At 46.1% G+C, this 23,031-nt stretch overlaps 4 protein-coding genes across 4 annotated transcripts; 3 read left to right on the top strand and 1 right to left on the bottom strand.

The window, feature by feature from the left end:
- Positions 1 to 6,219: 6,219 nt before the first annotated feature.
- LOC131263475 (carboxylic ester hydrolase-like) lies at positions 6,220 to 8,266 on the top strand. The gene is made up of 4 exons (XM_058265677.1): positions 6,220 to 6,444; positions 6,568 to 7,055; positions 7,129 to 7,265; positions 7,327 to 8,266. The coding sequence occupies exons 1-4, from the start codon at positions 6,220 to 6,222 to the stop codon at positions 8,211 to 8,213; spliced, it is 1,737 nt and encodes a 578-aa protein (XP_058121660.1). The 3' UTR covers positions 8,214 to 8,266.
- An 866-nt stretch (positions 8,267 to 9,132) lies between these two features.
- On the top strand, positions 9,133 to 12,379 carry LOC131264930 (esterase B1-like). Its single transcript, XM_058267192.1, has 5 exons — positions 9,133 to 9,696; positions 9,774 to 9,901; positions 10,009 to 10,145; positions 11,237 to 11,828; positions 11,915 to 12,379. Exons 1-5 carry the CDS (start codon positions 9,133 to 9,135, stop codon positions 12,201 to 12,203), a joined length of 1,710 nt encoding a protein of 569 aa, XP_058123175.1. The 3' UTR covers positions 12,204 to 12,379.
- A 2,189-nt stretch (positions 12,380 to 14,568) lies between these two features.
- LOC131263476 (esterase B1-like) lies at positions 14,569 to 17,471 on the top strand. Its single transcript, XM_058265678.1, has 5 exons — positions 14,569 to 15,177; positions 15,261 to 15,388; positions 15,486 to 15,622; positions 16,235 to 16,832; positions 16,893 to 17,471. The coding sequence occupies exons 1-5, from the start codon at positions 14,569 to 14,571 to the stop codon at positions 17,179 to 17,181; spliced, it is 1,761 nt and encodes a 586-aa protein (XP_058121661.1). The 3' UTR covers positions 17,182 to 17,471.
- An 829-nt stretch (positions 17,472 to 18,300) lies between these two features.
- Positions 18,301 to 22,109, bottom strand: LOC131263477 (uncharacterized). Its single transcript, XM_058265679.1, has 3 exons — positions 22,015 to 22,109; positions 19,497 to 19,824; positions 18,301 to 19,427 (listed from the first exon to the last, which is right to left on the bottom strand). The coding sequence occupies exons 1-3, from the start codon at positions 22,049 to 22,051 to the stop codon at positions 18,428 to 18,430; spliced, it is 1,365 nt and encodes a 454-aa protein (XP_058121662.1). The 5' UTR covers positions 22,052 to 22,109; the 3' UTR covers positions 18,301 to 18,427.
- Between the last annotated feature and the right edge of the window lie 922 nt (positions 22,110 to 23,031).

Here is a 23,031-nt window from a genome sequence, read left to right as displayed (position 1 = left end):
CAGTAGAGGGTGGAAAACTTGAGTGAGACAGGAAAAACGAGAGCGAGATGATGCTCTAGCAGAGCAGGCGCGCAAATTGTTTCCTTTGGGATGTCGACATAGTAACGACACTAAAGGCGTGGCCTACTGACGATGGTAACGGCTTACAACGTCACAGCTTCCTCGCACAAACCAACACACGCGAGCGGTGCCCCTGTGGCCTCCGCTCGCAGGACTCATCCTTCCTTCCTTCCTTCTTTCCTTCCTACTTGCCTCCCAGGGGTACAACTCCTCGCCCTGGCGCTTGGAACACCATTCCGGGGAACCTGTTTGTGTCCCGTGGCGGCATAATGGCGTTCGGATGGCGATGAACAGGTTGCTCGTTTACGATACACATATACGAAAATAAAACACTGCTGTCTACCGGTGGAAAACGGGGCAACTACAAAAAAAAACAAAAACAGTACATCCACACTGAACAATTTCATTTCACTTTTGTTCGACAACAGGCTGGAAGGATGCGTCTTGCGGCGTTCTTCAGGCCTTTTGTCGTGCGTGTCGTTTCGCTGCAAACGGAGTGGAATGTTATTTCTTTACTTATTTTATTTTGCACCAGCAAACGGGTGAAACATGTCGTTAACGCCCCACTATCCTTGCTTCCGCTGCACTCCTTTCGAGCCCTTCGTTCTACCAAACCGAACGACACTTGGTCGAAAGCTAAAAACCAAATAGCAAAATGCACTACGTTGGGCTGAACCGAGCATAAATTGCGCCACAATCACAACACACAGGAGCGAACATATTCCCGAGTATATGTCGATTTCCAACCACTCACAGTCCAAGCTCGAAACTGTTTCAATGTCCCGGGCGATATGCTTGCCGATTCCGATTTTTACAACCGATATTTGTCTTTCGTCAGTCACCGCTTGTGGGTGGGTTTCCCATTTCTGCTCGGTGGGAGGTGAAGGTGGCGTTTGCTCATCAGCAACGAAGGACGATTGAAGTTTAAGCCGGTTTCCGGTACGTTGAACTGGGTTATGTGGATCATTTTGAACGGAATCGATGTATTAAAGGGGAGATTGAGAAAAATCCCAGACAGCTGAACATGCGATCTGAAAATTAAAGTATTTTGATCCAGTTTGAAGGCGTAGAATTGCTACGAAGGCAACGAGATCATCTTGTAAAAGAATTGTAAATGTTTTATAAAAAAGAAATGTAACAACTAGTATCCTAAACATTTAAATAAGTACTTCAAGTAATTATTAAAACAGTATGCTGAATCTGTGGCCTGAAGAGAATAACTTTGTGTTTTATCTGAAGAACTTATTCAGTTTTTGATTATTGACATTTGACATTTTTCTTTAGTTTCTAGCTTTTCAATACTTAAGTTGTATTTTATTTTGAAAATGATAAATAAAAAATGTTTCTTTACTTGTTGTTTGAGCTACAAATTATTTTATTAATTTATGTCAGTTAAAAATTCACCGAGAAAAACCGATAAATGCTGAAGTAGCAAAATTTTGGTAGGTTTTCATACATCAAAGCCCTTTACTTAGTGGAATCTAATCGAAGTAGTAAGATTGTATGCTGGCAACCGTTTAATTTAGCAAGTCCTGTAAGGGTACAGTTAGTAGCTATTAATAATGTTAAGATGTGAACCAACTCCACATAGTTTCATGTCCCACGGTGAAACATAGCGTGGAAAAACTTGTCTTGATTTGCAAGCCTAATTGCTTCACCCTCCCTATTAGCTCTTTTCTCTATTAGCATCTTTGTAGTCCAACAACTGGAAAGAGTAGCAAACAAAAAAGGAACTGAAAAGCGAGCTCCTCATCCGGTGTCGTTCAGAAGCATTCGCGCAGAACGTCCCCCTCATTGCGATGGCGCGTCATTAGGAGTGAGCAATTACGAATTTTATGCGTGACTTATCAAAACAAAACCAAAAAAAAAACACACATAGAAAAAGTTTCAACGACGCGTTGCTCTCCTGAAGACATTATTGACTGACGCCCGCACTGTCGACAAGGACTTTCCACGCTCGGTGACATTCCATAAACATGATGCCTCTTCGTTGATGGATGCGAATACTTCAAACCGGTGCTCGTTGTCGTTAACTGTTGGTAGTTAAAGGGATTTTTTTCCTCTCTCTCAAACGGGTCCAATTCTTGTAAGGAACCTCCTTGGGCATTGCAGCCAGCCTGCAGAAACACTCCACATTATGCTCACATTCATGACGGGTGTTTGTGTCGGTGCGTCACATCTCGTTCCTTCTGGCTGCCCGACATGAATCACTTCAACCGTGCCTGTCACCCGACATCCGGAAGAAGTTCCTTCGGTGCGGTACGGCGAAACGGAGGGACCAGAAAAGGGCGAGGCACATCAAACGCACCAGAACGCTTACTTCGAACCATGTGCGTACCGTTTGGTAATCGCCGAAGGACTCTACCTTTTGTATAGCGGCCCTTTTTATAACCATCTTCAACAACACCAAACATACTAAAAAGCCTTTTGCCCACAACTCGTTCAATTTACGACCCAATAATAAGCAGGTTTATAGGTACCGAGTTGAAAGATCCGAGCCGGAGCCACGCGGAAAATTGTGCCCTACTTGCCACGTCCGAGAGGTGCGTTTTATCAGGTGGCCTTACGCTATCTCTCCTGAGGACGCTCCTGAGGTTCGGATGTTGTCGGAGCGTACAAGGATACCAATGCGAAGAGTACATGCTTTGGGTTTCTTCAGGTTCTGAAATGGTATGGTACGCAACTTTTTTGAAAGTGGCAAAGGAGAAGAAGAATAAGTATGTGGTTATGTTGGATTTCAAAAGATCCATGGCTTTCAAAAGAACAACGCAAGAAGGGCACTTACTCGGACTATTTCCTAACGGTTCCAATGCGATACCAAGATAAAGCGACCTAGTAAGTGTAGGTAAACCTGTATAACTGGGCAAGTACAAGCGACGGCTGACGTGTGTAGACGATGCACGTTTAACTCCATGCCAAACACCCTGAAATAGAGTTGCTGGCATGTCCCGGCGGGCAACCCCTCAATCAACGCCCGAAAAGCCAAACCGCACATAAACCCTCGGTGACGCGCTACCTTTGCGGCTCGGGAAGGGGTCGCACCCGATCCTTGGCCCCTTTTTTGTGATATCCTGTTTGCATCCGTCCGCCTTTCCGCTAGGGGAGCGGAGGGTGCGCTAATAGGCAGTTTAAATGTTTTGTTAAAATCTCTTGCGATTATCTGTTGCCGATAGTGGCCGCTACACCGTTGGTAACGTACTCTGTGGAACGATCTGTGGTCTCCCTACGGTAAGCGTTCGTCGGTTTCCCCTCTGTAAATCCCTTACATCACCTTTGATGAATGTTTTGTATGTTTAGATGAGGTGGCCGAGGTCGATACAATATTGGGTGGGCGAGTTTTCGATCACGTGATAAGTGTCAATAAAGCAGTTGTACTACACTGTTTTTTTTCTCGAGGGACGTACACTTTGTACCATGCGTTATTCCATCCAACGGTCCCGTGCCTTAGAAGTGGATCCGTTTGTTCGTTAAGTTCGTATCTCTTGATCCATCCATTTCACGGGTGGTTTATGGTGTGCTATTGCTTGTGCATAAATCTCCAGATAAAGGGTTCGATATTTATGAAAGGTTTTACGTTACTTTTCGTTTATAAAAACGAACAGAGGATTCAATTGTGCCGTTCATTTTTACGGCATTAATAATAGGAAAAAGGGAGGTTTGGATTGAATTGGATACTGGGAGTTATTGAAAAATTCACTCCGTTGAAACTATTTAGGAATTTTCTTAAATGCTAAAAACTGCATAGTTAGTTTTTTCAAGTTTTTCAGAGCTACAGCTCTAAACTATTTATTTTTGAATACTGTCATGTGCGATTTAATTAAAAAATAGGGCAAAATTTCATCGGTATGATTTTCCACCTTTTTTATATTTTATTTATATTATTCAACTTGCCGAATTTCAGATCTGCATTGTTACTAAGGTACTGTTTTTGTGAGAAGATAGAATTCAAATTTCATGGAGTCGTTAAGCTGATGAATGTCAAATGTGTTCCACTATCTAAACTTTAATTAACACGTTAAGCGCTACGCGCAAATTGTATTACTTCCCGTTCTGCCAGCGATTCGTAGAAACGCCGGACTACCCAACGGGCTCTGTCGGCCCGAGCAGACCGACGCCGGCTTACGGGGAAGAACACTGTCGGCCCCACGGGGCCGACGTAGCGCTTAACGTGTTAAAGAAAATTTGATTAAGTAAGTAATGCCTATATCTTTATTTATAGATAAACTTTCTGAATATGAGTATTTAAACAGAAATTTATACACAATTATGATAAAAGAATGACCTTTCGTATTGTATATTCGTATTTTCGTAAGAGTGTCACGTATGTTCTTAATGCAAATTAAATTCAACACAAAACTTTATCATTACTAGCTAAACAGGTTCGGTTACACCAGTCTTTTTCCGATAATATAGCATTAGTAAAGAAAGAAATAAAAATGTGGTAATATAAGTATATAAAACATGCATGAAAAGAGTTGTTCAAACACAATAGGAATTTCAATATGTTGTAGTGTTGAATCGTGTGCTTCTGTGCTTCCCAACACACGAAGCACAATAAAGAGTGGCTCCACAAACGTACTTTAAAATCAAATGTGGTAGTACAATATAAAGAGTCATACCGCTATACCTATAAAGTGTACAACACCTATTGCGTGGTGGAAGTTGGAGAAAACTTTTTTCCAATCTTGTATCGAATACCAATGAAACGCACACTTTGCATATCGGCACCATCAGTGCTATGCGAATGAGTATTTTCATAGACCGGCGATGTAAAAACAAAAGAGAAAAATTGGTTAACAATTAGCAAAATAGCACAAATATTATTCATCAAACATAATTTCGAGTGAATTTTAACGTTAAGAGTATGTTTTATGACGACCATAAAAGATATCTAAGAGGGTTAGAAGAGAATTCATCAGTAGAAATTAAATAATTACAATACGGCAACGTCCGTCATACTATAATGAATAAATAAGAAATGAAATAATTTTTATTATTTCATCACTAGCTGTACTTTTAAGTTAAAATTATACTATACAAATATACATGAAATAACATCGGCAACATTCGAAAGGTGTTGCTGAACGAATAGTGATGCTGTACGACACTTTACTATGCTACCAGAAAAGTACAGCACAATAAACTGTGTGTGGTATCACAGTAAGGCATACAAACAAGTGTTACATTAGTCGTTTCACTAACTACGGCCGTTCAGCTAGTTCAGATCCCCCTCTTCTATGCAGATCTTTGAGATGAATCGGGGATTTTATTGGGGGAAAAATCGACCCAACTGGCCTACCTGCTACCCAAGCAACCAAAATAATAAACATATCATTCTTTTTTTAAATTCCACACACATACCTTTCATTTGACGAGAACCTGCGTGGCTCTATCTGGTTAATTGTTCTTGTCAGAAATCGTTTTAAACACTACTTTTGCTTACTGATTTAATTGGCAATGACTCTAGTTATCCAAGCATCCTTTCATTTTCCTCAAGCGAGCTGATTGCTATGGGAATCAACGATATGCAATGCGATGAACGTTTCGATCTTTTCCATACCAAGATGAAGTTTTGCACCAATTTGCTGCGTAAAATTATCCAAGTAGGAGCTTAATCAGTCCACCATAACGTCAAGAAATTCAAAACCCTTCAAAACAACTGACTAAAAAAATAAAACATGAACAGGAATAAGTCTGTTTGCCATCGGATCAGACATCGGATAAGTCTGTTTGAAACGCTGTACGAAAAAGTAATTAATTTAATCGATTCCATGGTTTTACTGCAACTCATTCAAGCTAAATGGCTTTAGCTGAACCCGCCCACAGATTGCACACATTTTCTATTTTCCTCCATTTTCCGCAGGCAATTTTTTCCGGAAGTTTACAACCCCCCTGTGCTTCGCCGCGGAACGGCTCAAAAGCGACGTCGGCCGGTGGAAGAAGAACCGCCACAGCAAAACAAACGGCATGACACTTTCGCTACCGATGGAAAGTCTATTTGTGGGACACATAAACAATTCACGGCCTATGTGCTTGTAAACAGACACATATTTACCGCCGCCCCAAGCCAAGGTGGCGTTGTGTGAAAACGCTCGTATGGCTCTCTCGGGGCCCGGGTTAGATGGCCCATACGGCACGACAACCTGTTCAGTCATCAAAATGCTACCTTTCCTGGCGGCCGTCTTGCGGTTGCTCGTCGGTCTCTGGTACGTCTGGTGCGAAAGAGTTTGGTACCGGTTGGTGCCACCACGGACCACCAGTACCGTTACGATCGCACCGGGCAAGGTGCGCGGCGTTAGGGCGCGGGGTCCGCGGGGTGTTCATTACCATTATTTCAAGGGCATTCCCTATGCCGTGCCTCCGGTCGGTGAGCTCCGGTTTAAGGTAAGCTGGAACCACGTACACGCACACCAACGCTCGATCGTCGATCGACGCGATGTTAGTGATGGGTTAGGTTCAGTCTGGCATTGGCTTAATGACGTCTTTCCCTTCTTCGTATCCACGCAGAGTCCGGTTCCCCTGGAGTCGTTCCAACGTCCCGTAGTGGATTGTTTTGTGGAGGGCAGCAAATGTTTGCAGTACGATCAGATACTCAAGGTGCTAGTAGGCTCCGAAGATGGGCTCTTCCTGAACGTCTACACACCGGAACTACCACGGGATGGGAGCATGACGGCCCAGATGCCGGTCATGGTGTACATACACGGTGGAGGATTCATGTGCGGTAGTGGAGATTCGTTTCTGTACGATCCGGTACACTTCCTGCAGCACCGGGTAGTGGTGGTAACGTTCAACTACCGGCTCGGGCCGTTAGGGTTCCTTAGCTTCCCCGAAGCCGGCGTCGAGGGGAATGCTGGCCTGAAGGACCAGCTGTTGGTAATGCGGTGGATCCGGCAGAATATTTCCGCCTTCGGTGGTGACCCCAACAATGTGACACTTTTTGGAGAGAGTGCCGGTGCGAAGGCGGCCTATCTTCACTATCTCTCTCCAGTGTCCAGGTAAGACGTGTCTCGCCGTCTACATCTATCGACAGAGATTGTGGGTTTTATACAAATGTGTTACTTCTTGTAGGAAATATTTCCATCGCATCATCTGCCAAAGCGGAGTTGCCTGTTCAGACTTTGTTTTGCAGGTAAACCCGAGTGGCAAGGCCAGAAAGCTGGCCAACTGTTTGGGTTACCGTGGATCATCCGACAGTGAGGCTTTTGGTGAGTAAAATACGAGTTTTTACGGTGGGTTTACTTTACCCCCTACTGCTTCTTCCCTCAGATGTTCTTCGGAAAGCACCCGCTGCGCAACTGATACGATACCAGATGGAAACGCTAGACGCGAGTGAACAGCTCCAGGAATTAAAGTTCCCTTTCCGTCCAGTTGTCGAAGGCAGTTACCCGGAAGCGATCGTAACCGAGCATCCGCTCGACGCGCTTCGATCGAGCATACTCGAACCACCAATCCCTATCATAACCGGATGCAACAGTGGTGAAGGAATGGTGGCACTAGTGGAGGCGAAGAAAAACCTCACCCAGTACAACCGCCACCCGGAACGGTTGGTGCCGGCCAGCATTCGCCTCCAGACGGACACGATCATCGGCATCGGGGAGAAGGTGAAGAAGTTTTACTTCGACCAACGTCCTATAAGCTCGCAGACGCTTCCAGAGCTGATGGATCTGCTCTCGGACAACGAGTACCTCATGGCGACGGTAACCGCGGCGGAACTGATGTCCCGGTATCAACCGCAGGTGCCCCATTACTGCTACTACTTCAGCTTCGACGGACGGTACGGGAATACCAAGCAGTTGCTCAACATGTCTCACCTGCCGGGCGTCTGCCACGGTGACGATGTGTTCTACATGTTCCACTCGGCGCTAAACTGTGGCGCTCTACCTGAAGACGCAGATGAAAACCGGGTTCGCCAGTGGATCGTTAAGCTGTGGACAAATTTTGCGCGCCACGGGAATCCCACGCCGGCCGCCAGGGACGTGGAATTACCCACTTGGGAGCCAGTAGCTGTTGGGCAGCGTGAGCGGTTCCGTTTGGATTGCCTTCAGATTGATCGGACGCTAAGGATGACATCGGATCCGTTCGGGCGAAGGTGTGCCTTCTGGCGGGATCTTTTCCACGCCTATGGTTATAGTTCCCGGAAATTGTCCAGCTAGGTTTAAGGAATTACTACAATTTACAGTATTTTTCAAATATAAACATAACTTTATTAGTGAAATCGAAATGCTGCCGAGAACTATCTGAAAACTCCAACTGGACAGATCCTATTTCATTGGATTTTTATTCTGAGGAACCGGCTGTAATTACATCGTTTTATCCAACCTCAAAGAAGCCTTCTGACGACACTGTTGCGTCAGGTTGGACCATGCCCCGTCACATGCTGCTGTACCACGCTTGGTGAGGTGTATTTAATTTTATCTACCTCTCATGCAAACCCCTTCTACTCCACTCGTTTCCCACCTTCTAACGCGACGCAATTACTTTGAATCATCCACGAACACGAACTCTGCGTACTCTGGACCTGCCGTAGCGTGTGTTGGGAAGGCACCGGAAAGCAAAAAAAAAAAACCCCCCACCGAGCTCCAACCGCTTGATCAGCCGGCGTCATCGAACCGGTCGCGCAAAACAAGTGCTCCCGCTAATCGCTTAGGTTCGCCCTTCCTGCTATGCCGCCACTCTCCCCCCGCTATTTCCTTGCCAACGCCGGGCGGCTACAGCGAGTACGGATGCTTCCCCATCGAGGCTGCTTGCCGTGGGTACCGATAAGATAATGGTTCCTGGGTTATATGTAGCTGTTGGCGCAAGAGAGAGACGGATATATCGCGGAATGTCCCCACTTGAAGGCACACGACGAACGGATCGGCGGGGGGGCACTCGGCGAATGCTGTCGATGAGTTTAAGTCTGGAGCGTGGTACTGCAATTCCTGCGATTAGTTCTACATCGACGCGGAAACGGATCTGTTCGACATTGAGGTCCTATCCGGTTTCAAGTTCCTTCTTCTGCCCTGTAAACCCTTCGCGATGGTTCTAACCAGGGCGCGTGTGTTTTTTGACTTCGTGTACACAATTTTGTGTATGGTGTGCGGAACGATCGGGTTCTTCGTACGGCATCGGCTTATTCGATTACTACCTCCATCCGTGCGCCCCGTGGTTATCGTGAAGCAGGGTAAAGTGCGTGGCGTTACCTCGACCCTCTCCAATGGGGCTCAGTACCACTTCTTCAAGGGTATTCCGTACGCGGAACCACCGGTTGGGAAGCTGCGCTTTAGGCCTCCCGTACCGCTGGAACGCTTCCGGAAACCGATCGTCGACTGTTACGCCGAACGGGCCAACGCCATGCAGAAGGATTTCCTCTCAAACCATGTCAGTGGGGCTGAGTCGTGCCTGTACCTGAACGTATTTACACCACGCCTTCCCGGTGAAGCCGACGCCACCAAGGGTGTCCCACGGTTGCCCGTGATGGTGTTTATCCATGGCGGTGGCTTCCAAAGCGGTTCCGGCAGCAGTTTCTTCTACGATCCGGACTACTTTGTTCAGCAGGATGTAATCGTTGTCACGTTTAACTACCGACTCGGACCACTCGGGTTCCTCTGTCTCCCTGGTGCCGGTATCCCGGGTAACGCGGCACTCAAGGATCAGGTACGCATCCGGATGTCTTCGGGCAACAACAAATACCACTGCTTGTTCTTTTAATTAACTTGTGTGCTCACACGCAGCTACTGGCGTTGAGATGGGTAAACGAAAACATTGCCCAGTTCGGTGGCAATCCGGACAATGTGACACTGTTCGGCGAAAGTGCCGGCAGCATGTCGGCGTATTTGCACTATCTTTCACCGAACTCACAGTAAGTTGCAAAAGGTCGGCCAATGCCGCGCATACGTAGCATGTGGCGGGTATGGCGTTATCTACTGCCTAGTCACGGTTTCCTTCTCTTCCCCCGGCTGGCTTTAGGAAATACTTCCAACGAGTGATATGCCAAAGTGGAGTCGCCTGCTCGGATGCCTTCTTCCAGGTTGAACCGGTGGAGAAGGCTCGGAAGTTGGCACGGTTCTTCGGTTACACCGGAGACAGCGATCAGGGTGTTTTAGGTAAGTTTATGTACAAGTCAACGCACTCGAACGGTAAACACTTTATAAATAGGGACTACAGGGAATATAATCCAACGTTATCGTGGGTAGCGTTCGGTAATGTTTGCTTGACTTGACTACCTTAACTTCTTATCTTATCAGAATCAGTCAGTTTGGAAGCGATATGTGTAGCTTATTAAAAGATTAGGAAAAGTTTTAATTTATCTACATACTTTAAGATATCTCGATGAGGGGGGACCTTAATAGGAATCAGTAGTATCAACAGAGTATGTAAATTTCAAATTATCATTTAATAACTTAGTGAGTGTACTTTAAATATCTGCAAGCTGGCTGCAGATATGGTACATTTAATTAACTTTCACTTTGGGGGGTCTGCGACAGCCGAGCGGTAGCGCCGGTTAGAAAATCGGCCCATGAGCGCCGGGGCTCACCACCTCGACGGCGTGGGTTCGAATCCCAACCGAGACCGGACCCTCTCCTGTACGAGAGGACTGACTATATCCACGTACTACAACAGGGAAACAAGTCTCGTAAGCCCTTAACGGGCAGGCATGACCAAGAGGTCGTTACGCCAAGAAGAAGAAGAATTCACTTTCAAGTACTGCATCAGTCAGTTGTCAAATTGCGCTGGGATCTGGAAAAAGGGTGTTTAACATGGACACTTCAGAATACGTGACTTCACAGTCACCTGCTGCATTGAGTTCTTTATGATTCCCCCCCCCCCCCCCCCCCCCCACCCCCTTCTCGATGGGTTGGTTTTTATCCTTTATTTTGTTATATTTTATTTTTTATAAGCTCGGGTCACCTTAAAACCTTTTTACGAAAAAGATCCCAAATGCTGAATGCTTTGGTGCTTCATAAAAACGAAGTGTTTATGAACTACACAAATACACAAAAATCTGTTGTGTGTCACTTCAATGCTACTCTTTTCTTCCTCGAACTTGTTCGACTTCTAGTTTCAGCTCCTTCTTTTGAAGACATGCTTCATCACTTTATGGTCCGCCAAAAACGCCATTGAAACAACAAAAAACCAACAGCGTGGACGAGTTTGGTTAAAGGCAACCATTAATCAAAATGTATCCTCCCCACAGAAACGCTCGAGAAGGTGCCGGTGAAGGAACTGGCTCGACACCAGGGGCAGGCCATCAGCGAAGCGGAGAAGCATCTCGCGCTGATCTTCGTCTTCCGACCGGTGATCGAGGAGCAGCAGACCGATGACAGCATCATTACGCAGCATCCACGGGAAATCCTAAAGACGTACGATAGCCTCCGAATGCCGCTGCTGGAGGGTTGCAACAGTGGTGAAGGTATTCTGGCCCTACGTACCCTCGGCAAACGGTGGCACGCTTTCGGCCGATCGCCGGAGCGGATGGTCCCGGTGCTGCTGAGCCGCCCTCCGGGCATGGACCCGACGCTCGTTGGGCAGGAGATCAAGCGGTTCTACTTCGGCGAACGGCCAGTCGACGGGCGGACGATCAACCAGATGAACGACCTGATGTCGGACAACACGTTCATCACCAACTCGGTCATCGGTGCGGAGTGGTTGGCGAAGTATCAACCGAACGTGACGCATTTTCACTACCGGTTCTCGTACGATGGGCGGTTGAGTCTGCTGAAGCGTCTCTTCCTGCTGTCGCATGTTAGTGGAGCGTGCCACGGGGACGATTTGATGTACATGTTCAAGTAAGTGTCATCGGACAGTAAGGAAAAAAGTCGCACAGCACAACCCTTTAACGAACACCTGTTCCGATCCACCCACTCCCGTTTAGGGCAAGCTTCCTGCCGACAATACCGCCAAACAGTGACGAATGTCGCGTCCGCAACATATTCATCGCCCTCTGGACCAGCTTTGCCAAACACGGCCACCCATCGCAGGGTTCGTCTGCCGTAGTGCCGGTGAAATGGGAACCGGTGCAAAAAGTAGCACGTGATTCCGACGACTTCAACCTGGACTGCCTAGAGATCAATACCGTGCCGCAGATGGTGCGAAATCCGGGTAACGGACGGTTACAGTTTTGGCGCAAGCTGCTGAAGCAATACCGACCGGATTACCTCTAAAAGACTGGTTTCGTTTTCTCTATTTTAAATATTATCATTTCCTTGAGTGAATTATATTACCCCAAAGTTAGCAATTGTTAAATGTCATTACGTTTCGCTAGGCGAGGACTCCGTGGGAGATCGGAGGACTGCGAGCACGTAGATGACGGTATATATTTACACCTAGGTGTTAACGTTTACGCCAAATAAACATAACGTTTGAAGTGATATAACAATCCTGGTGCAACTGGTCGTACTTCACGCTGGCCAATATTTGTATAGCTGTTAAGTGAATTGCTACCGGTGCAGATTTACATGCTACTTAGCGTGTTCATATCACTTGATTGTTTTACTTTAGGCGTGAAATGCAGTTTTACGGTGCACCGTGAGAACTTTCTCGTTTCTAACGCTCGGTTCGTTGCACTTATAATTGTTACAATCATGCAAGACGAAAGTGAAGAGGAGAAGAGTGTGGATCGAGCGTGGTTGGAGAAAGTGGAGCGGAGAAGTACCCGACGATGGAGCTGACCGTTAGGCGGGTGTCCGAGCAAATCGCACGGTTAGTGGCCAGATGTTTCCTATCACTCAAATCAGGTTTTGAATCCAACCGACCACCAACGATACGCACCAAATGCATCGCAGATCTACTCTGTGTTATCCTATGTGAAAATCTGAAACATCCTATGTGAAGTTCTTATAAGCAGGTAATAGATGAATTTTAAAGCCTTAAGATATTAATCAATAATCTACTCATTTAATCACAAACCAACACCTGGTGATCGGTTTTTATTGGCACATCCTAAGAATTATAAATAGTATAACGTTGAATCATAAAAATATAGGCACAACCTGTTACACTCCTGGGCCATCTTGTATATCTAAAACTGGACCCCGTGGAACTGGCCATTTTCTATATGAAGTTGGGGAGAAGCTGCATTAGCAACGTAAAATTTAGTTATATAACAACTTTGTAAAAAATGTACAACGTTTTATCGCCGTTTTAACACCACCGTTTATAATGATTGCTTCGATAACTAAGGGTTGAATTGAAGACGGGAATTGGGCTTTCTTAAATTTGGGTGTACTCATTTAAAGATTTCCATCAGTACAACCATTTTTCTGGCAGAATCGCGTAAATAAATAGCATTTTGGGAAAACTTTAGCTTTTTCCAGCACTAATGAGCTTCTAAAGGGTTGCCAATAATTGACAAAAAAACATGAACTAGCGTGTATTTTGTTCAAAATTGTGTAACTCCAGAAAGTCCAAATAATGCTAATATTTTTTTTTAAATCTTAGAAATTCGGTAGTTTCATCTTCAAAAAGAAGATTTGTCATAAAAAGTCAAATTGTCAAAATAAAGGCGTAGTGTTCTTTAAATGTACTCTGTACTCACATGCAAATACGGTACATTTACGGTACGGAACTTTGACGTCCGTTGGATGGTACATTTCCGAACAATTCTCTCTATTCCATGAATGATTAATCTGGCCCTCTTGAAGACACTATTTGACGTGTGTGTTGTCAGATAACATTTAAATATGAAAAAAAATTCAACAATTGTATAAATTTGTTTCTGCTTATCCTACTTCCATGCCATTTTAAAAGTACACCCTTTTCCTCCCTACCCTTATGTGGCACTACAACCGCTGAGCGGTCTTGGCCTGACGAAGCTCCATCCGAAACCGCTCACGGTCGAAGCTTTAAAATTACACAATGTATCAAAATATCAATCGAAACGCCATGGCAAACATTATAGCTGTCGGTATTGATCAATAAGCTCCCTCAAATCTTGGGAGATCGAACCGGTCCAGAAAGTGGGAAAAAAGGGGCGGATGCGTGAGGACACAGACGCCACGCACCCAAACAACCGGTACGATCCACACGCGGTGCAGTTGTGGTTGTGCTTTCCCTTTCGCTTACGATGGGTTTCAGCCTATGTGTACAGCCAGTAAATTCCACCGCGCAAAGCTCCCCTCACGCTCGGAATCGTCGGCCCCAACATGCGCGGGGAAGGAAGGCGCCAAGCAACACAATCAAGAATGAAGCGCCGTTAGCGCACTCTCGCGTGCGCGCGCGACTTCATTTTCTCGGAGAGGATGCACGCGAGATGCCCGTGGCAGCGCATAAACCCCTGCTCGCGGGTTTGCGCCGCCGCGAGAGAAGCAGGGGACGAGTGAGGAACGTTAAAAGGCTGACTTAAACACACCATCATCAGCGGTCAGTCAGTCAGTGTGTTACTAAACCGTCCGAGCGGTCAGTTGGTGGTGCTGGTTGTGCGCGTAACTTATCGGTCCGTTGTCTGTTTAAGTGGGGAAGTGGTCTTTTTTATTACTTCAACGAAGGGTGAACAAAAACTCGTTTGCTGCCGTTCGTTCGTTTTGCGCAATGGTTGACTGGGACAATGTGTGGCAGTTCTTGGTGGCCGTGTTCCGGTTGGCCCTGGGATGTGTCGCTTTTCTGGCACGCCATCGGTTGGTGCGCTTCTGGCCACCCCGCGAGCGTCCCGTTGTGAGCGTACTGCAGGGTAAACTTCGTGGCGCTCGGGCACACCTTCCGAACGGTGCACCGTACTACTACTTCAAGGGTGTGCCGTACGCGACGGCCCCCGTCGGAACGCTACGCTTCCACGCTCCGGTGCCACTCGATCGCTACCGCAAACCGATCGTCGATTGCTACGCCGAGCGCAGCGATTGTATCCAGCTGGATTTCTTCTCCGGCCTGGTGTACGGTGCGGAAAGTGGTCTCTATCTGAACATCTACACTCCGCGGCTTCCGGCGGGAGAAGGTTCGAGCGACGTGACCAAACTGCCCGTGATGGTGTTCCTCCACGGTGGTGGGTTTGCTTGCGGAAGTGGCAGCAGTCTGTTCTACAACCCGGAGTACTTCCTGCAGCGTGACGTACTCGTTGTGACGGTGAATTATCGCCTCGGCCCGTTCGGGTTCCTCTGCCTACCGGAGGCTGGCATCGAGGGTAATGCCGGACTGAAAGATCAGGTAAAAGAATACACTTTCGAACCAATCACGCAACCGAACCGCATTACCGCCACATGTTTTGTGTGCTCTGCCCATTATTGCAGCTCATGGCGCTCCGGTGGATCAACGAAAACATTACACAGTTCGGTGGCGACCGGAACTGCGTGACGCTGTTCGGTGAAAGTGCCGGCAGCTTCTCGGCCTACCTGCACATGCTCTCGCCGAACTCGAGGTAGTGAGACGCACGTACCGTACCATCCCTCGTGGTTATTTCCTTCCTTCTCCCTATTTATGGGGTATTTTTTCTTCATCTACTCCATACCATGCAGGAGATACATCCATCGCGTCATCTGCCAGAGTGGCGTCGTCTGCTCGAGCTCGTTCATGCAAGCCAACGCGGTAGACATGGCTTTCAATTTGGCCCGCCACTTCGGCTACAATGGCCACAGTCAGCTGGGGGCATTAGGTGAGTATGTCGATGAGATGTAAAAGACTTATGCTGTGTACCACTGATGACGGTGACCCAGTGGCCGAGGGAGACAAAGGCAAGCAGGTCGTGTGCCGCCGGAGAGCAGACACCCCAGCGTCCCACGAGCCACTTGTTGACAGTCAGTTTAGGCTAGTGCGTCAACCAAACGTTGTATTTCTCTGGTACTTGATAATGGGCATTTCGACAGTAGGCAAATAATTTGTTTTTGTTTGCTAGTTTTGTTTTTTCGAGGTCCGTTGACTGCAAGGTCAACTTTTCGGTTGATAGGCGATGCATCAAATGCCTGATTGACTAGAGGAAGAAAAAATACACCAACTCGACACGGATGTAGGTTACCCGTCGGGCAAGGTCAGAGGTTGACACTCTTTTTATTGATGATGTTTGCTGCGTAGATTTATTTTTATTTTATTTATTACGCAGACAGTGTGAGTTTTAGCGGAGATAGCCAATTGGGAAGAATAGCTCATTGGCATTTTAAATAGATAGTGGAAGGTATTATCAAAATAATACAGAGTTTTATTTTTGAGAGCTCTTAGCTTTCGGGTCAACTTTAACAAGCCTTAAAATTCGGTTCAATTTTATTTACAGAAACGCTCCAGAAGGTCCCGGCAAAGTTGTTGGCCAAATACCAACGCAAAGCCCTCGGACAGGCTGCCGACCGTCAGAGTGATCTGGTGTTCGTGTTCCTCCCGGTGATCGAGCAAACACGCACCGAGGATTCCATCATCACCGAGGCACCGGAAACGATACTAAAGTCGTACGACACACTCCGGTTGCCGTTGCTCGAAGGCTGCAACGATGCCGAGGCCATCCTCGGGCTGTACATCGTGCAGCGCAAGAGTACGGAAAACATCCAGCTGCTGCCGGAGCGTATGGCGTCGAAGATTTTCCGCCATCTGCCAGCACCGGACCGGGAGGAGATCGGGGAGGCAATAAGAAAGTTCTACTTTGGCGACCGAGTGCCCACCGACTGGAGCCCGGAGCAGCTGAAACATCTGCTGTCCGATGTAATATTCATGACCGATTCCGCCGTCAGCGCCGAGTGGGTGGCCAAGTATCAACCTAACTTGGCGCACTTCCACTACCGCTTCACGTACGACGGGCGGTTCAGTTTGCTGAAGCGTCTGTTTCTGAACGGGACCGTCGATGGCGCGTGTCATGGAGATGATATTTTCTACATGTTCAAGTGAGTGCCACTATGAAGCAAACCAAAAAATCGTTAGTACAAGACAATTTTCCTCCACAGTCCCAAACTCCTGCCATCACTTTCCCCAACCAGCGAAGAACATCTGGTGCGTGACACCGTGATTGCCTTGTGGACTAGCTTTGCCCGACACGGAGACCCATCAGTGGATTCGCAAAGCGTGGTCAACACCCAGTGGCGCCCGGTGGGTAAGATTCCTCGCGATTCCAACGATTTCAACCTCGACTGTTTGGAAATCAACGTCCATACCGGTATGGTGAACGATCCCTGTCGAGATCGGGCGACCTTTTGGCGTGGTCTCTTCCAGCGGTACTCCAAAGGCTACCTCTAAAATATTGAACGTTGAAACCAAATTGGTGCAGTGATAAGAGTGAGCTAATTACTTTACATCGTAACATCGGGATGTGTGAAGTGTGCTAAGGTGTAAGTGTGGTTTGGTAAAAATAATCTATATATAACGATGTATGGCTATGTGCATCTACCTGTGATTGTTTATTTTTTACGTTAAGGCCATGGTGTTATCGACGGTCAACATACCGAGAAAGCTTGTGATGAAAAATAAAAGCGCAACATGAAACATATTGCAAAGCTTTCTCTCGGAAGCATTTGCATAACTCCGTCCGTGGTTTGTGTCTTTGGAATCGGTGAACATATTCGAGCAGTTTGACTGCATACTGAGAAAGCCGTTGAATCATGAAATACAAATCATGCGCTATTGTTTTAGGCTAGTGGCTTATAACAAATCATTCATATGTTCAAAATTGTTTGAAAGTGTCTCAAGGACATTGGTCCGTCTTCGGTTTTGAAAGGTTTCGGCTAGAAAGTTTTGAACGATGCTACAAAACGTCGCTCGCTTCCATTCTTATTCCGTTCCGTTACGATTTCCTGATAGGCCTCCCGTTCTTATGGAGTACCGATGCCGTTGGGGGCAAAATAGGAAGAAAAGCAACAGTGCCGAATTCAGAATTTTTAAATTATGGTACACATCTTTCTGTGCCAAGTAATCTATAAGTAACGATGCACGGATGTGTTATCAATTTAAATCTACCTGTGATTGTTTTTTTAACGTTAAGGCCATGGTATTATCGACAGTCAACATAACGGGATAAGTTGTGATGAAAAATAAAAGCGTAATATGAAACATATGTCAAAGCTTTCTCTCGGAAGCATTTGCATAACTCCGCGGTTTGTGTCTTCGGTATCGATGCACATATTCGAGCAATTCGAGGGCTGCGTACTGAAAGATTGAGCAGTGTCTTTGTGTCTGAACTTTGTGTGTACAATTAAAATCCTACTTCCACTGCCAAAAGGATCAGATAACATCACCTCATTTGCCTTGAACAAAAAATCGGACACAAATTATTACGTTATGTATTATATATTTATTGCATTCAACCACATTATTCTATGTATCCTTAGACGACTATAAACTCGTTTGGTACGCTTTTAAATATGCGTGTCTCAAATAGCCTAGCTATTTTTACTCAATCTTAAATATTGCTTTCGATTCCCTGTCCGTTGAGTGATATCTTGTTCCCGTGAATTGCACACGAAAATGTCGCCCCACCAAAACGCCTTCACTTTCCATGCAATCGTTTGATTCGATACAGAATAAACGAAAGGGCCATCTCGTTCGTGTAGTGTCCTATCGTACTGTAGCACCAGTTGAGCGATTGGACCGTAAACTTTACGTTCATTTGACCCTTAGCCGAAAGGAGCTTCAGCATGTCATCGTTCAGGTACATGTTCCACTCGCCTTCGTCCTCAACCTGCGTTACCACCAGCTCCTGGTTGTGCTTCAGACCCAGCAACTCCTGGAGATGCTGTTTCGAACTGTCCATCCGCAAGTGTGCCTCGTCGTTGAATTCGCCACCGTCCGGTTCCGTTGCGAGCTTCCGGTACGTACCGTCCAGCGATAGTAGACAGTTCTGGTTAATATCGTCCACCAGCGGGCTGTTCAGTTCCTTCACGTTGTACAGCCGTATCTTGTCGGAGAAAATGGCCCGGTACATTTCGAACACCTGCCGGTAGCCATCCTTCTGCTCCATGAACCCCAGCACCACATCTAACTCGTCCATCGAAAGGATCGGCCGGCAGAGGCGCTCCTTCTCCATGTCGACCGCGTACTGGTAGCCAGGAATGCCGACTAGGCGGCACGTCAAAAACATTACACTTTCGTACGACATAAACGGCAAGTAGTCGGTAAACGCGTCCACGATGGCACCGATCATTTGCCGGAACAGGGGCGTCTCGAGCTGCAGCGAGGGAAGGAACATGTATCGCATCACAAGGTGACAGATCATCTCCACCACTTCCAGCCGATGCAGGCACATGTTGTACTGGTCCTCCACGCCCAGCATGTACCCCAGTACGGCCCACAGGTGCACGAAGGCTTCCCGATCCTCCCGGTTGTCGTAGCGTACGCCAAGCAGATGTGGCCGCACGAGTGGAAAGCCCACGAACCCGAACGTCGTGAGCGCCATCTCGGGTTGGTTGATATTGCCGAGGTTCCGCCTTACGGCGCTTTTCGACGCACTGAGGTGCATCCGGCGCACCAACGCCAGAGACTTCCAGGATCTGAAATACAGAAGCACGTGAATCGCAAGGCTACACAACTCGATACGACGTCGCAAAATGTCAACCTACCTTGAGCCGGGCGTCAGCTCGCACTCATACCAGTCGTTCATGTGGATTAAGGTGGACACGTACCGCTTCTGAGCCGTCGCCGCGGTACTCGACTTTCCCGTGTGCTCCAGAATGCGCAGGCCTTTCGGGTCTGCCAGCAGCACTAGCAAACTGCAGAGATTCGCCTGTAAGATGCCAAACCGATTGTCGGTGTAGAACTGCTGGCCTCGCTTGAACTTGGCCTCGTCGAACCAGGGCGGTAGGTGCGTTTCCAGGATGGCCTCGGTATCGCCATCTGGGGCGGGATTGCAGAACGACCCAAACAGGTTTGTGAAATAATCTTTCGCCTCTGCGAAGCAAACGGAAAAGGTGGAAATCAACAAGTAGGAAAATCAAGAATTTAGTTTGTAGCTTTATTTACATCATTATTTTCAATATTTTCTGAAGGTGACTCAAAGACGGTGCCCAACTTCAGTCTCACGTCAAACCAATCAATTTCGGATATTCTTGGTGGTAGGAATACAATTTTTCGCTAAACGAAAAACAGATTATAATGGCACATAACGCCGCATGTGAAACGGAATGGAGCCAACAAACCACAAGTTATAACAAAAAAAAAGCCCTTCGTCATGCCCACTTTCAATTGTTACCGAGCCGCCTCGGGCTCCCAAAGGTTTTGGCAAGAACCTCTTGAACGCTGCTTCAAAACGATGCCCGCGTCTCTTCTCATCCTTGTCTCGTTCTGTTATGCTTTCCCGTAAAGTCTCCCGTTCTTATGGAGTCCCGATCAACGAACGTGCGCTTTACAAGAGGGAGCGGAAAAAATCGAGAAGAACAGTAACAATGCCGGATCGTTTATTTCCCAGCATACGGCGATCGCGATCGCGAAACCTATATGCCGATCGTTGAGAAACACCACGATAATGACGATGCTTAGCGAATGGCGAGCGATGGCAAGCGATCTGAACATTATTTAGAGCCTCCCAGGGCGTCTCCGTATGTGACTCGTCGGTTTTACTTACAATTATGCAATCGGAGAGGGATTTAACTTCATCGAAACAAGCCTCACTATCCATCACGAGCCTTCGCAACGTGAACCCGGAAATTGTTTCGTTATTTCTACCAAGCCCTTTCGTGATTGTGGAGGAATGTGTTTATACAGATGTTTCGTAAAGTCACAGAAACTTCACCTATGGCTCGGAATTTACAGAAATGTTATGTTTTCTCAACTTGCTAGCAACGCAGCTTTACCATCAAACAAATCTTGAATGACTGTAAAATTATTTAAATTAAACTGCTTTGTAACGCAGAATAAGAGAAAACAAATGTTTCAATTGTGAAGTATTTAAAATATAAACAGGGTTTATAATAATATTTAACTTTTTTTTAATTTAACTTATTTTAGTTTATTGTAACAAACCTGAGGCAGTACGCTTCTTTTGAGAGTGTAAAATGCACTGGTTTTTTCAACCAATCATTCAAATGTAGTCGATGTATGTTGTATGAACGTATCAGAGAACGAACTCCACGTCAAATTTGTTATAGATTAACATCTATTTTTTATTACATAACAGAGTCTTAACTCCTTTTTAATACTTCAATGTCATCCTCTTTTGCTAAGGGCTTTTGTTGATTAAACGATAAGCTGGAATTAAACTCATGACGAACATTAACTGATGTTGTTAGTTTAAAAATCACTAACAGACTTACGAGAACAAAGCAACCTTAGAATGTTCCTGTTTTTTTATCCCCTTCTCTTAAGTCAATCCAGAAATGACGCACAACCTCTCCCTGGTATACTTCTACCTTGTTTTTGTTTTAAATTTCGAATGATAAAATAAATATGCACACTTAAACAAACAGACCCCCAATTAAACATGCATCAAAATCACTGAACCTCGACAGGCAAAAGCACGCGATACGGATCGTTTGCAAGCACCAGATAGAAGCCATTAGGTGTATTTTTGTTTTTGCCTTCCACCAACACCCATTTTCGCCTTTTCGATCGACTCGAATCTTGCTCCGGTTGGACAAAAAGCATTCGAGTGTTTGAAATTTACCTACCATAAATCAAACGCTTCTGTCGCGTGCAATATCGCGTGGAAAAGGTTAGGTTTTCCAATCCACCTACCGATATTCGTGTGGAAGCACTTTTTTTTTAATTACACGATCACCCTTTGCATCGTAGTACGATCGTTTTACACTGTCATTTTTGTTGTTTTATCTCGATCGTAAACAAAGGAAGCCGACTCATCGTTCCTCACGTTTCACGAGCAAATTCGGTGGCGAACTCTCATCTGGTGGAATAGAGCACACCACCCCAGTGCGCAGGATCGAAACGAGGGGAAAATTCCTACACCGGGTGTTCGCCTTTGACAGATAACACGATCGTAGAAAAACAGCACCGGGAAAACAACATTCTGAGCATTCAGTTTTCCATTGTTCCGGGTTGGAAGATACGCACGGATCGGATTTGCTTGTTTTGTTTGCACTTTCACTAGCGATCGAAAAAGCCAAGCCTGGATTTTCCGACACTTACCCTTCTCCACATCCGTCAGCTCGATGGGGACCGTCATTTCGGGAGGTTTTGGTACACTCCTCGCCAAAAGAAAACTGTTGACAACTGCCACGAGCGTTTGGTTGACCGAAATTGCACAACCGTGCGAAACACGTGAATTTGCGTGATGAGAAAAATTTAACTTCGATTCGTACTGAAAAATGACGAACTAAAATGAACTAAACGAAGTGACCGAAAGCAGAAAATGTCCCTATCGACAACGTTCGTTGTCGAATGGGGAGATACGCGTGGCGTGACTGTTGCCGCCGGTGGACCGAACACGTCTGAACTGCGATTTGTACGAAGTTGTGTGAGGTGAAAAGCCGAGAACAAGAACGAGAACGTTGCAAAACAGTCGACGATGAGTCGCCGAGATGGGAGAGCAGCGTTTGTGGTCACCCTTGAGTGAGGGCAGGCGTGTGGGAAAAAAAGGAAGGAACACCATATCCCGACTCGTGAGGAAAGGACTCATAAACTCTCGGCACCGTTGCATGGACATCACCTTGAAAAGGCCCTGGGCACGTAAAAAAAACTACATTTATCACAATAAAGCAGAGTAATTTCGCTAAAAAGTTTTAGATTTAGCTCTTTTAACTTACGTCAAGGGTGTTATTGCAACTTGAACTAAATCAGAGGTACAGAAAAAATACGTTAATTTGAAAAAAGGATTAAGTTAATGAAAAAGGACAGAGCTCGTGCGTATTCAAATCGTAAAAACTATAAAATAAAGTTATTTCATGAATAACATTACTTTTCTATGGTATACATCTTTCTGCGCAAAGCAAGCTCATTTATGTATTTTGTTAGTAACATTTGTTAAATGTCACGTTCGCAAGTAAAAAGGCAAATTTACATTCTTCTATATGAACAGACTATAGCAAAATAGTGCTCTCTATGGTCAACTGGTGTACTTTTCTCACATTTACTCGCTGATTTTTTGTAAATTTTCGTGGTTTTACCCCATTAGCAGTCAGCTGGAACATTACATCGGGTAGTCTA

The sequence above is a fragment of the Anopheles coustani genome, chromosome 2 (genome assembly GCF_943734705.1).
Source record: "Anopheles coustani chromosome 2, idAnoCousDA_361_x.2, whole genome shotgun sequence".
Lineage (NCBI taxonomy): Eukaryota > Metazoa > Arthropoda > Insecta > Diptera > Culicidae > Anopheles > Anopheles coustani.
This window is presented reverse-complemented; position numbering and strand designations above follow the sequence as displayed.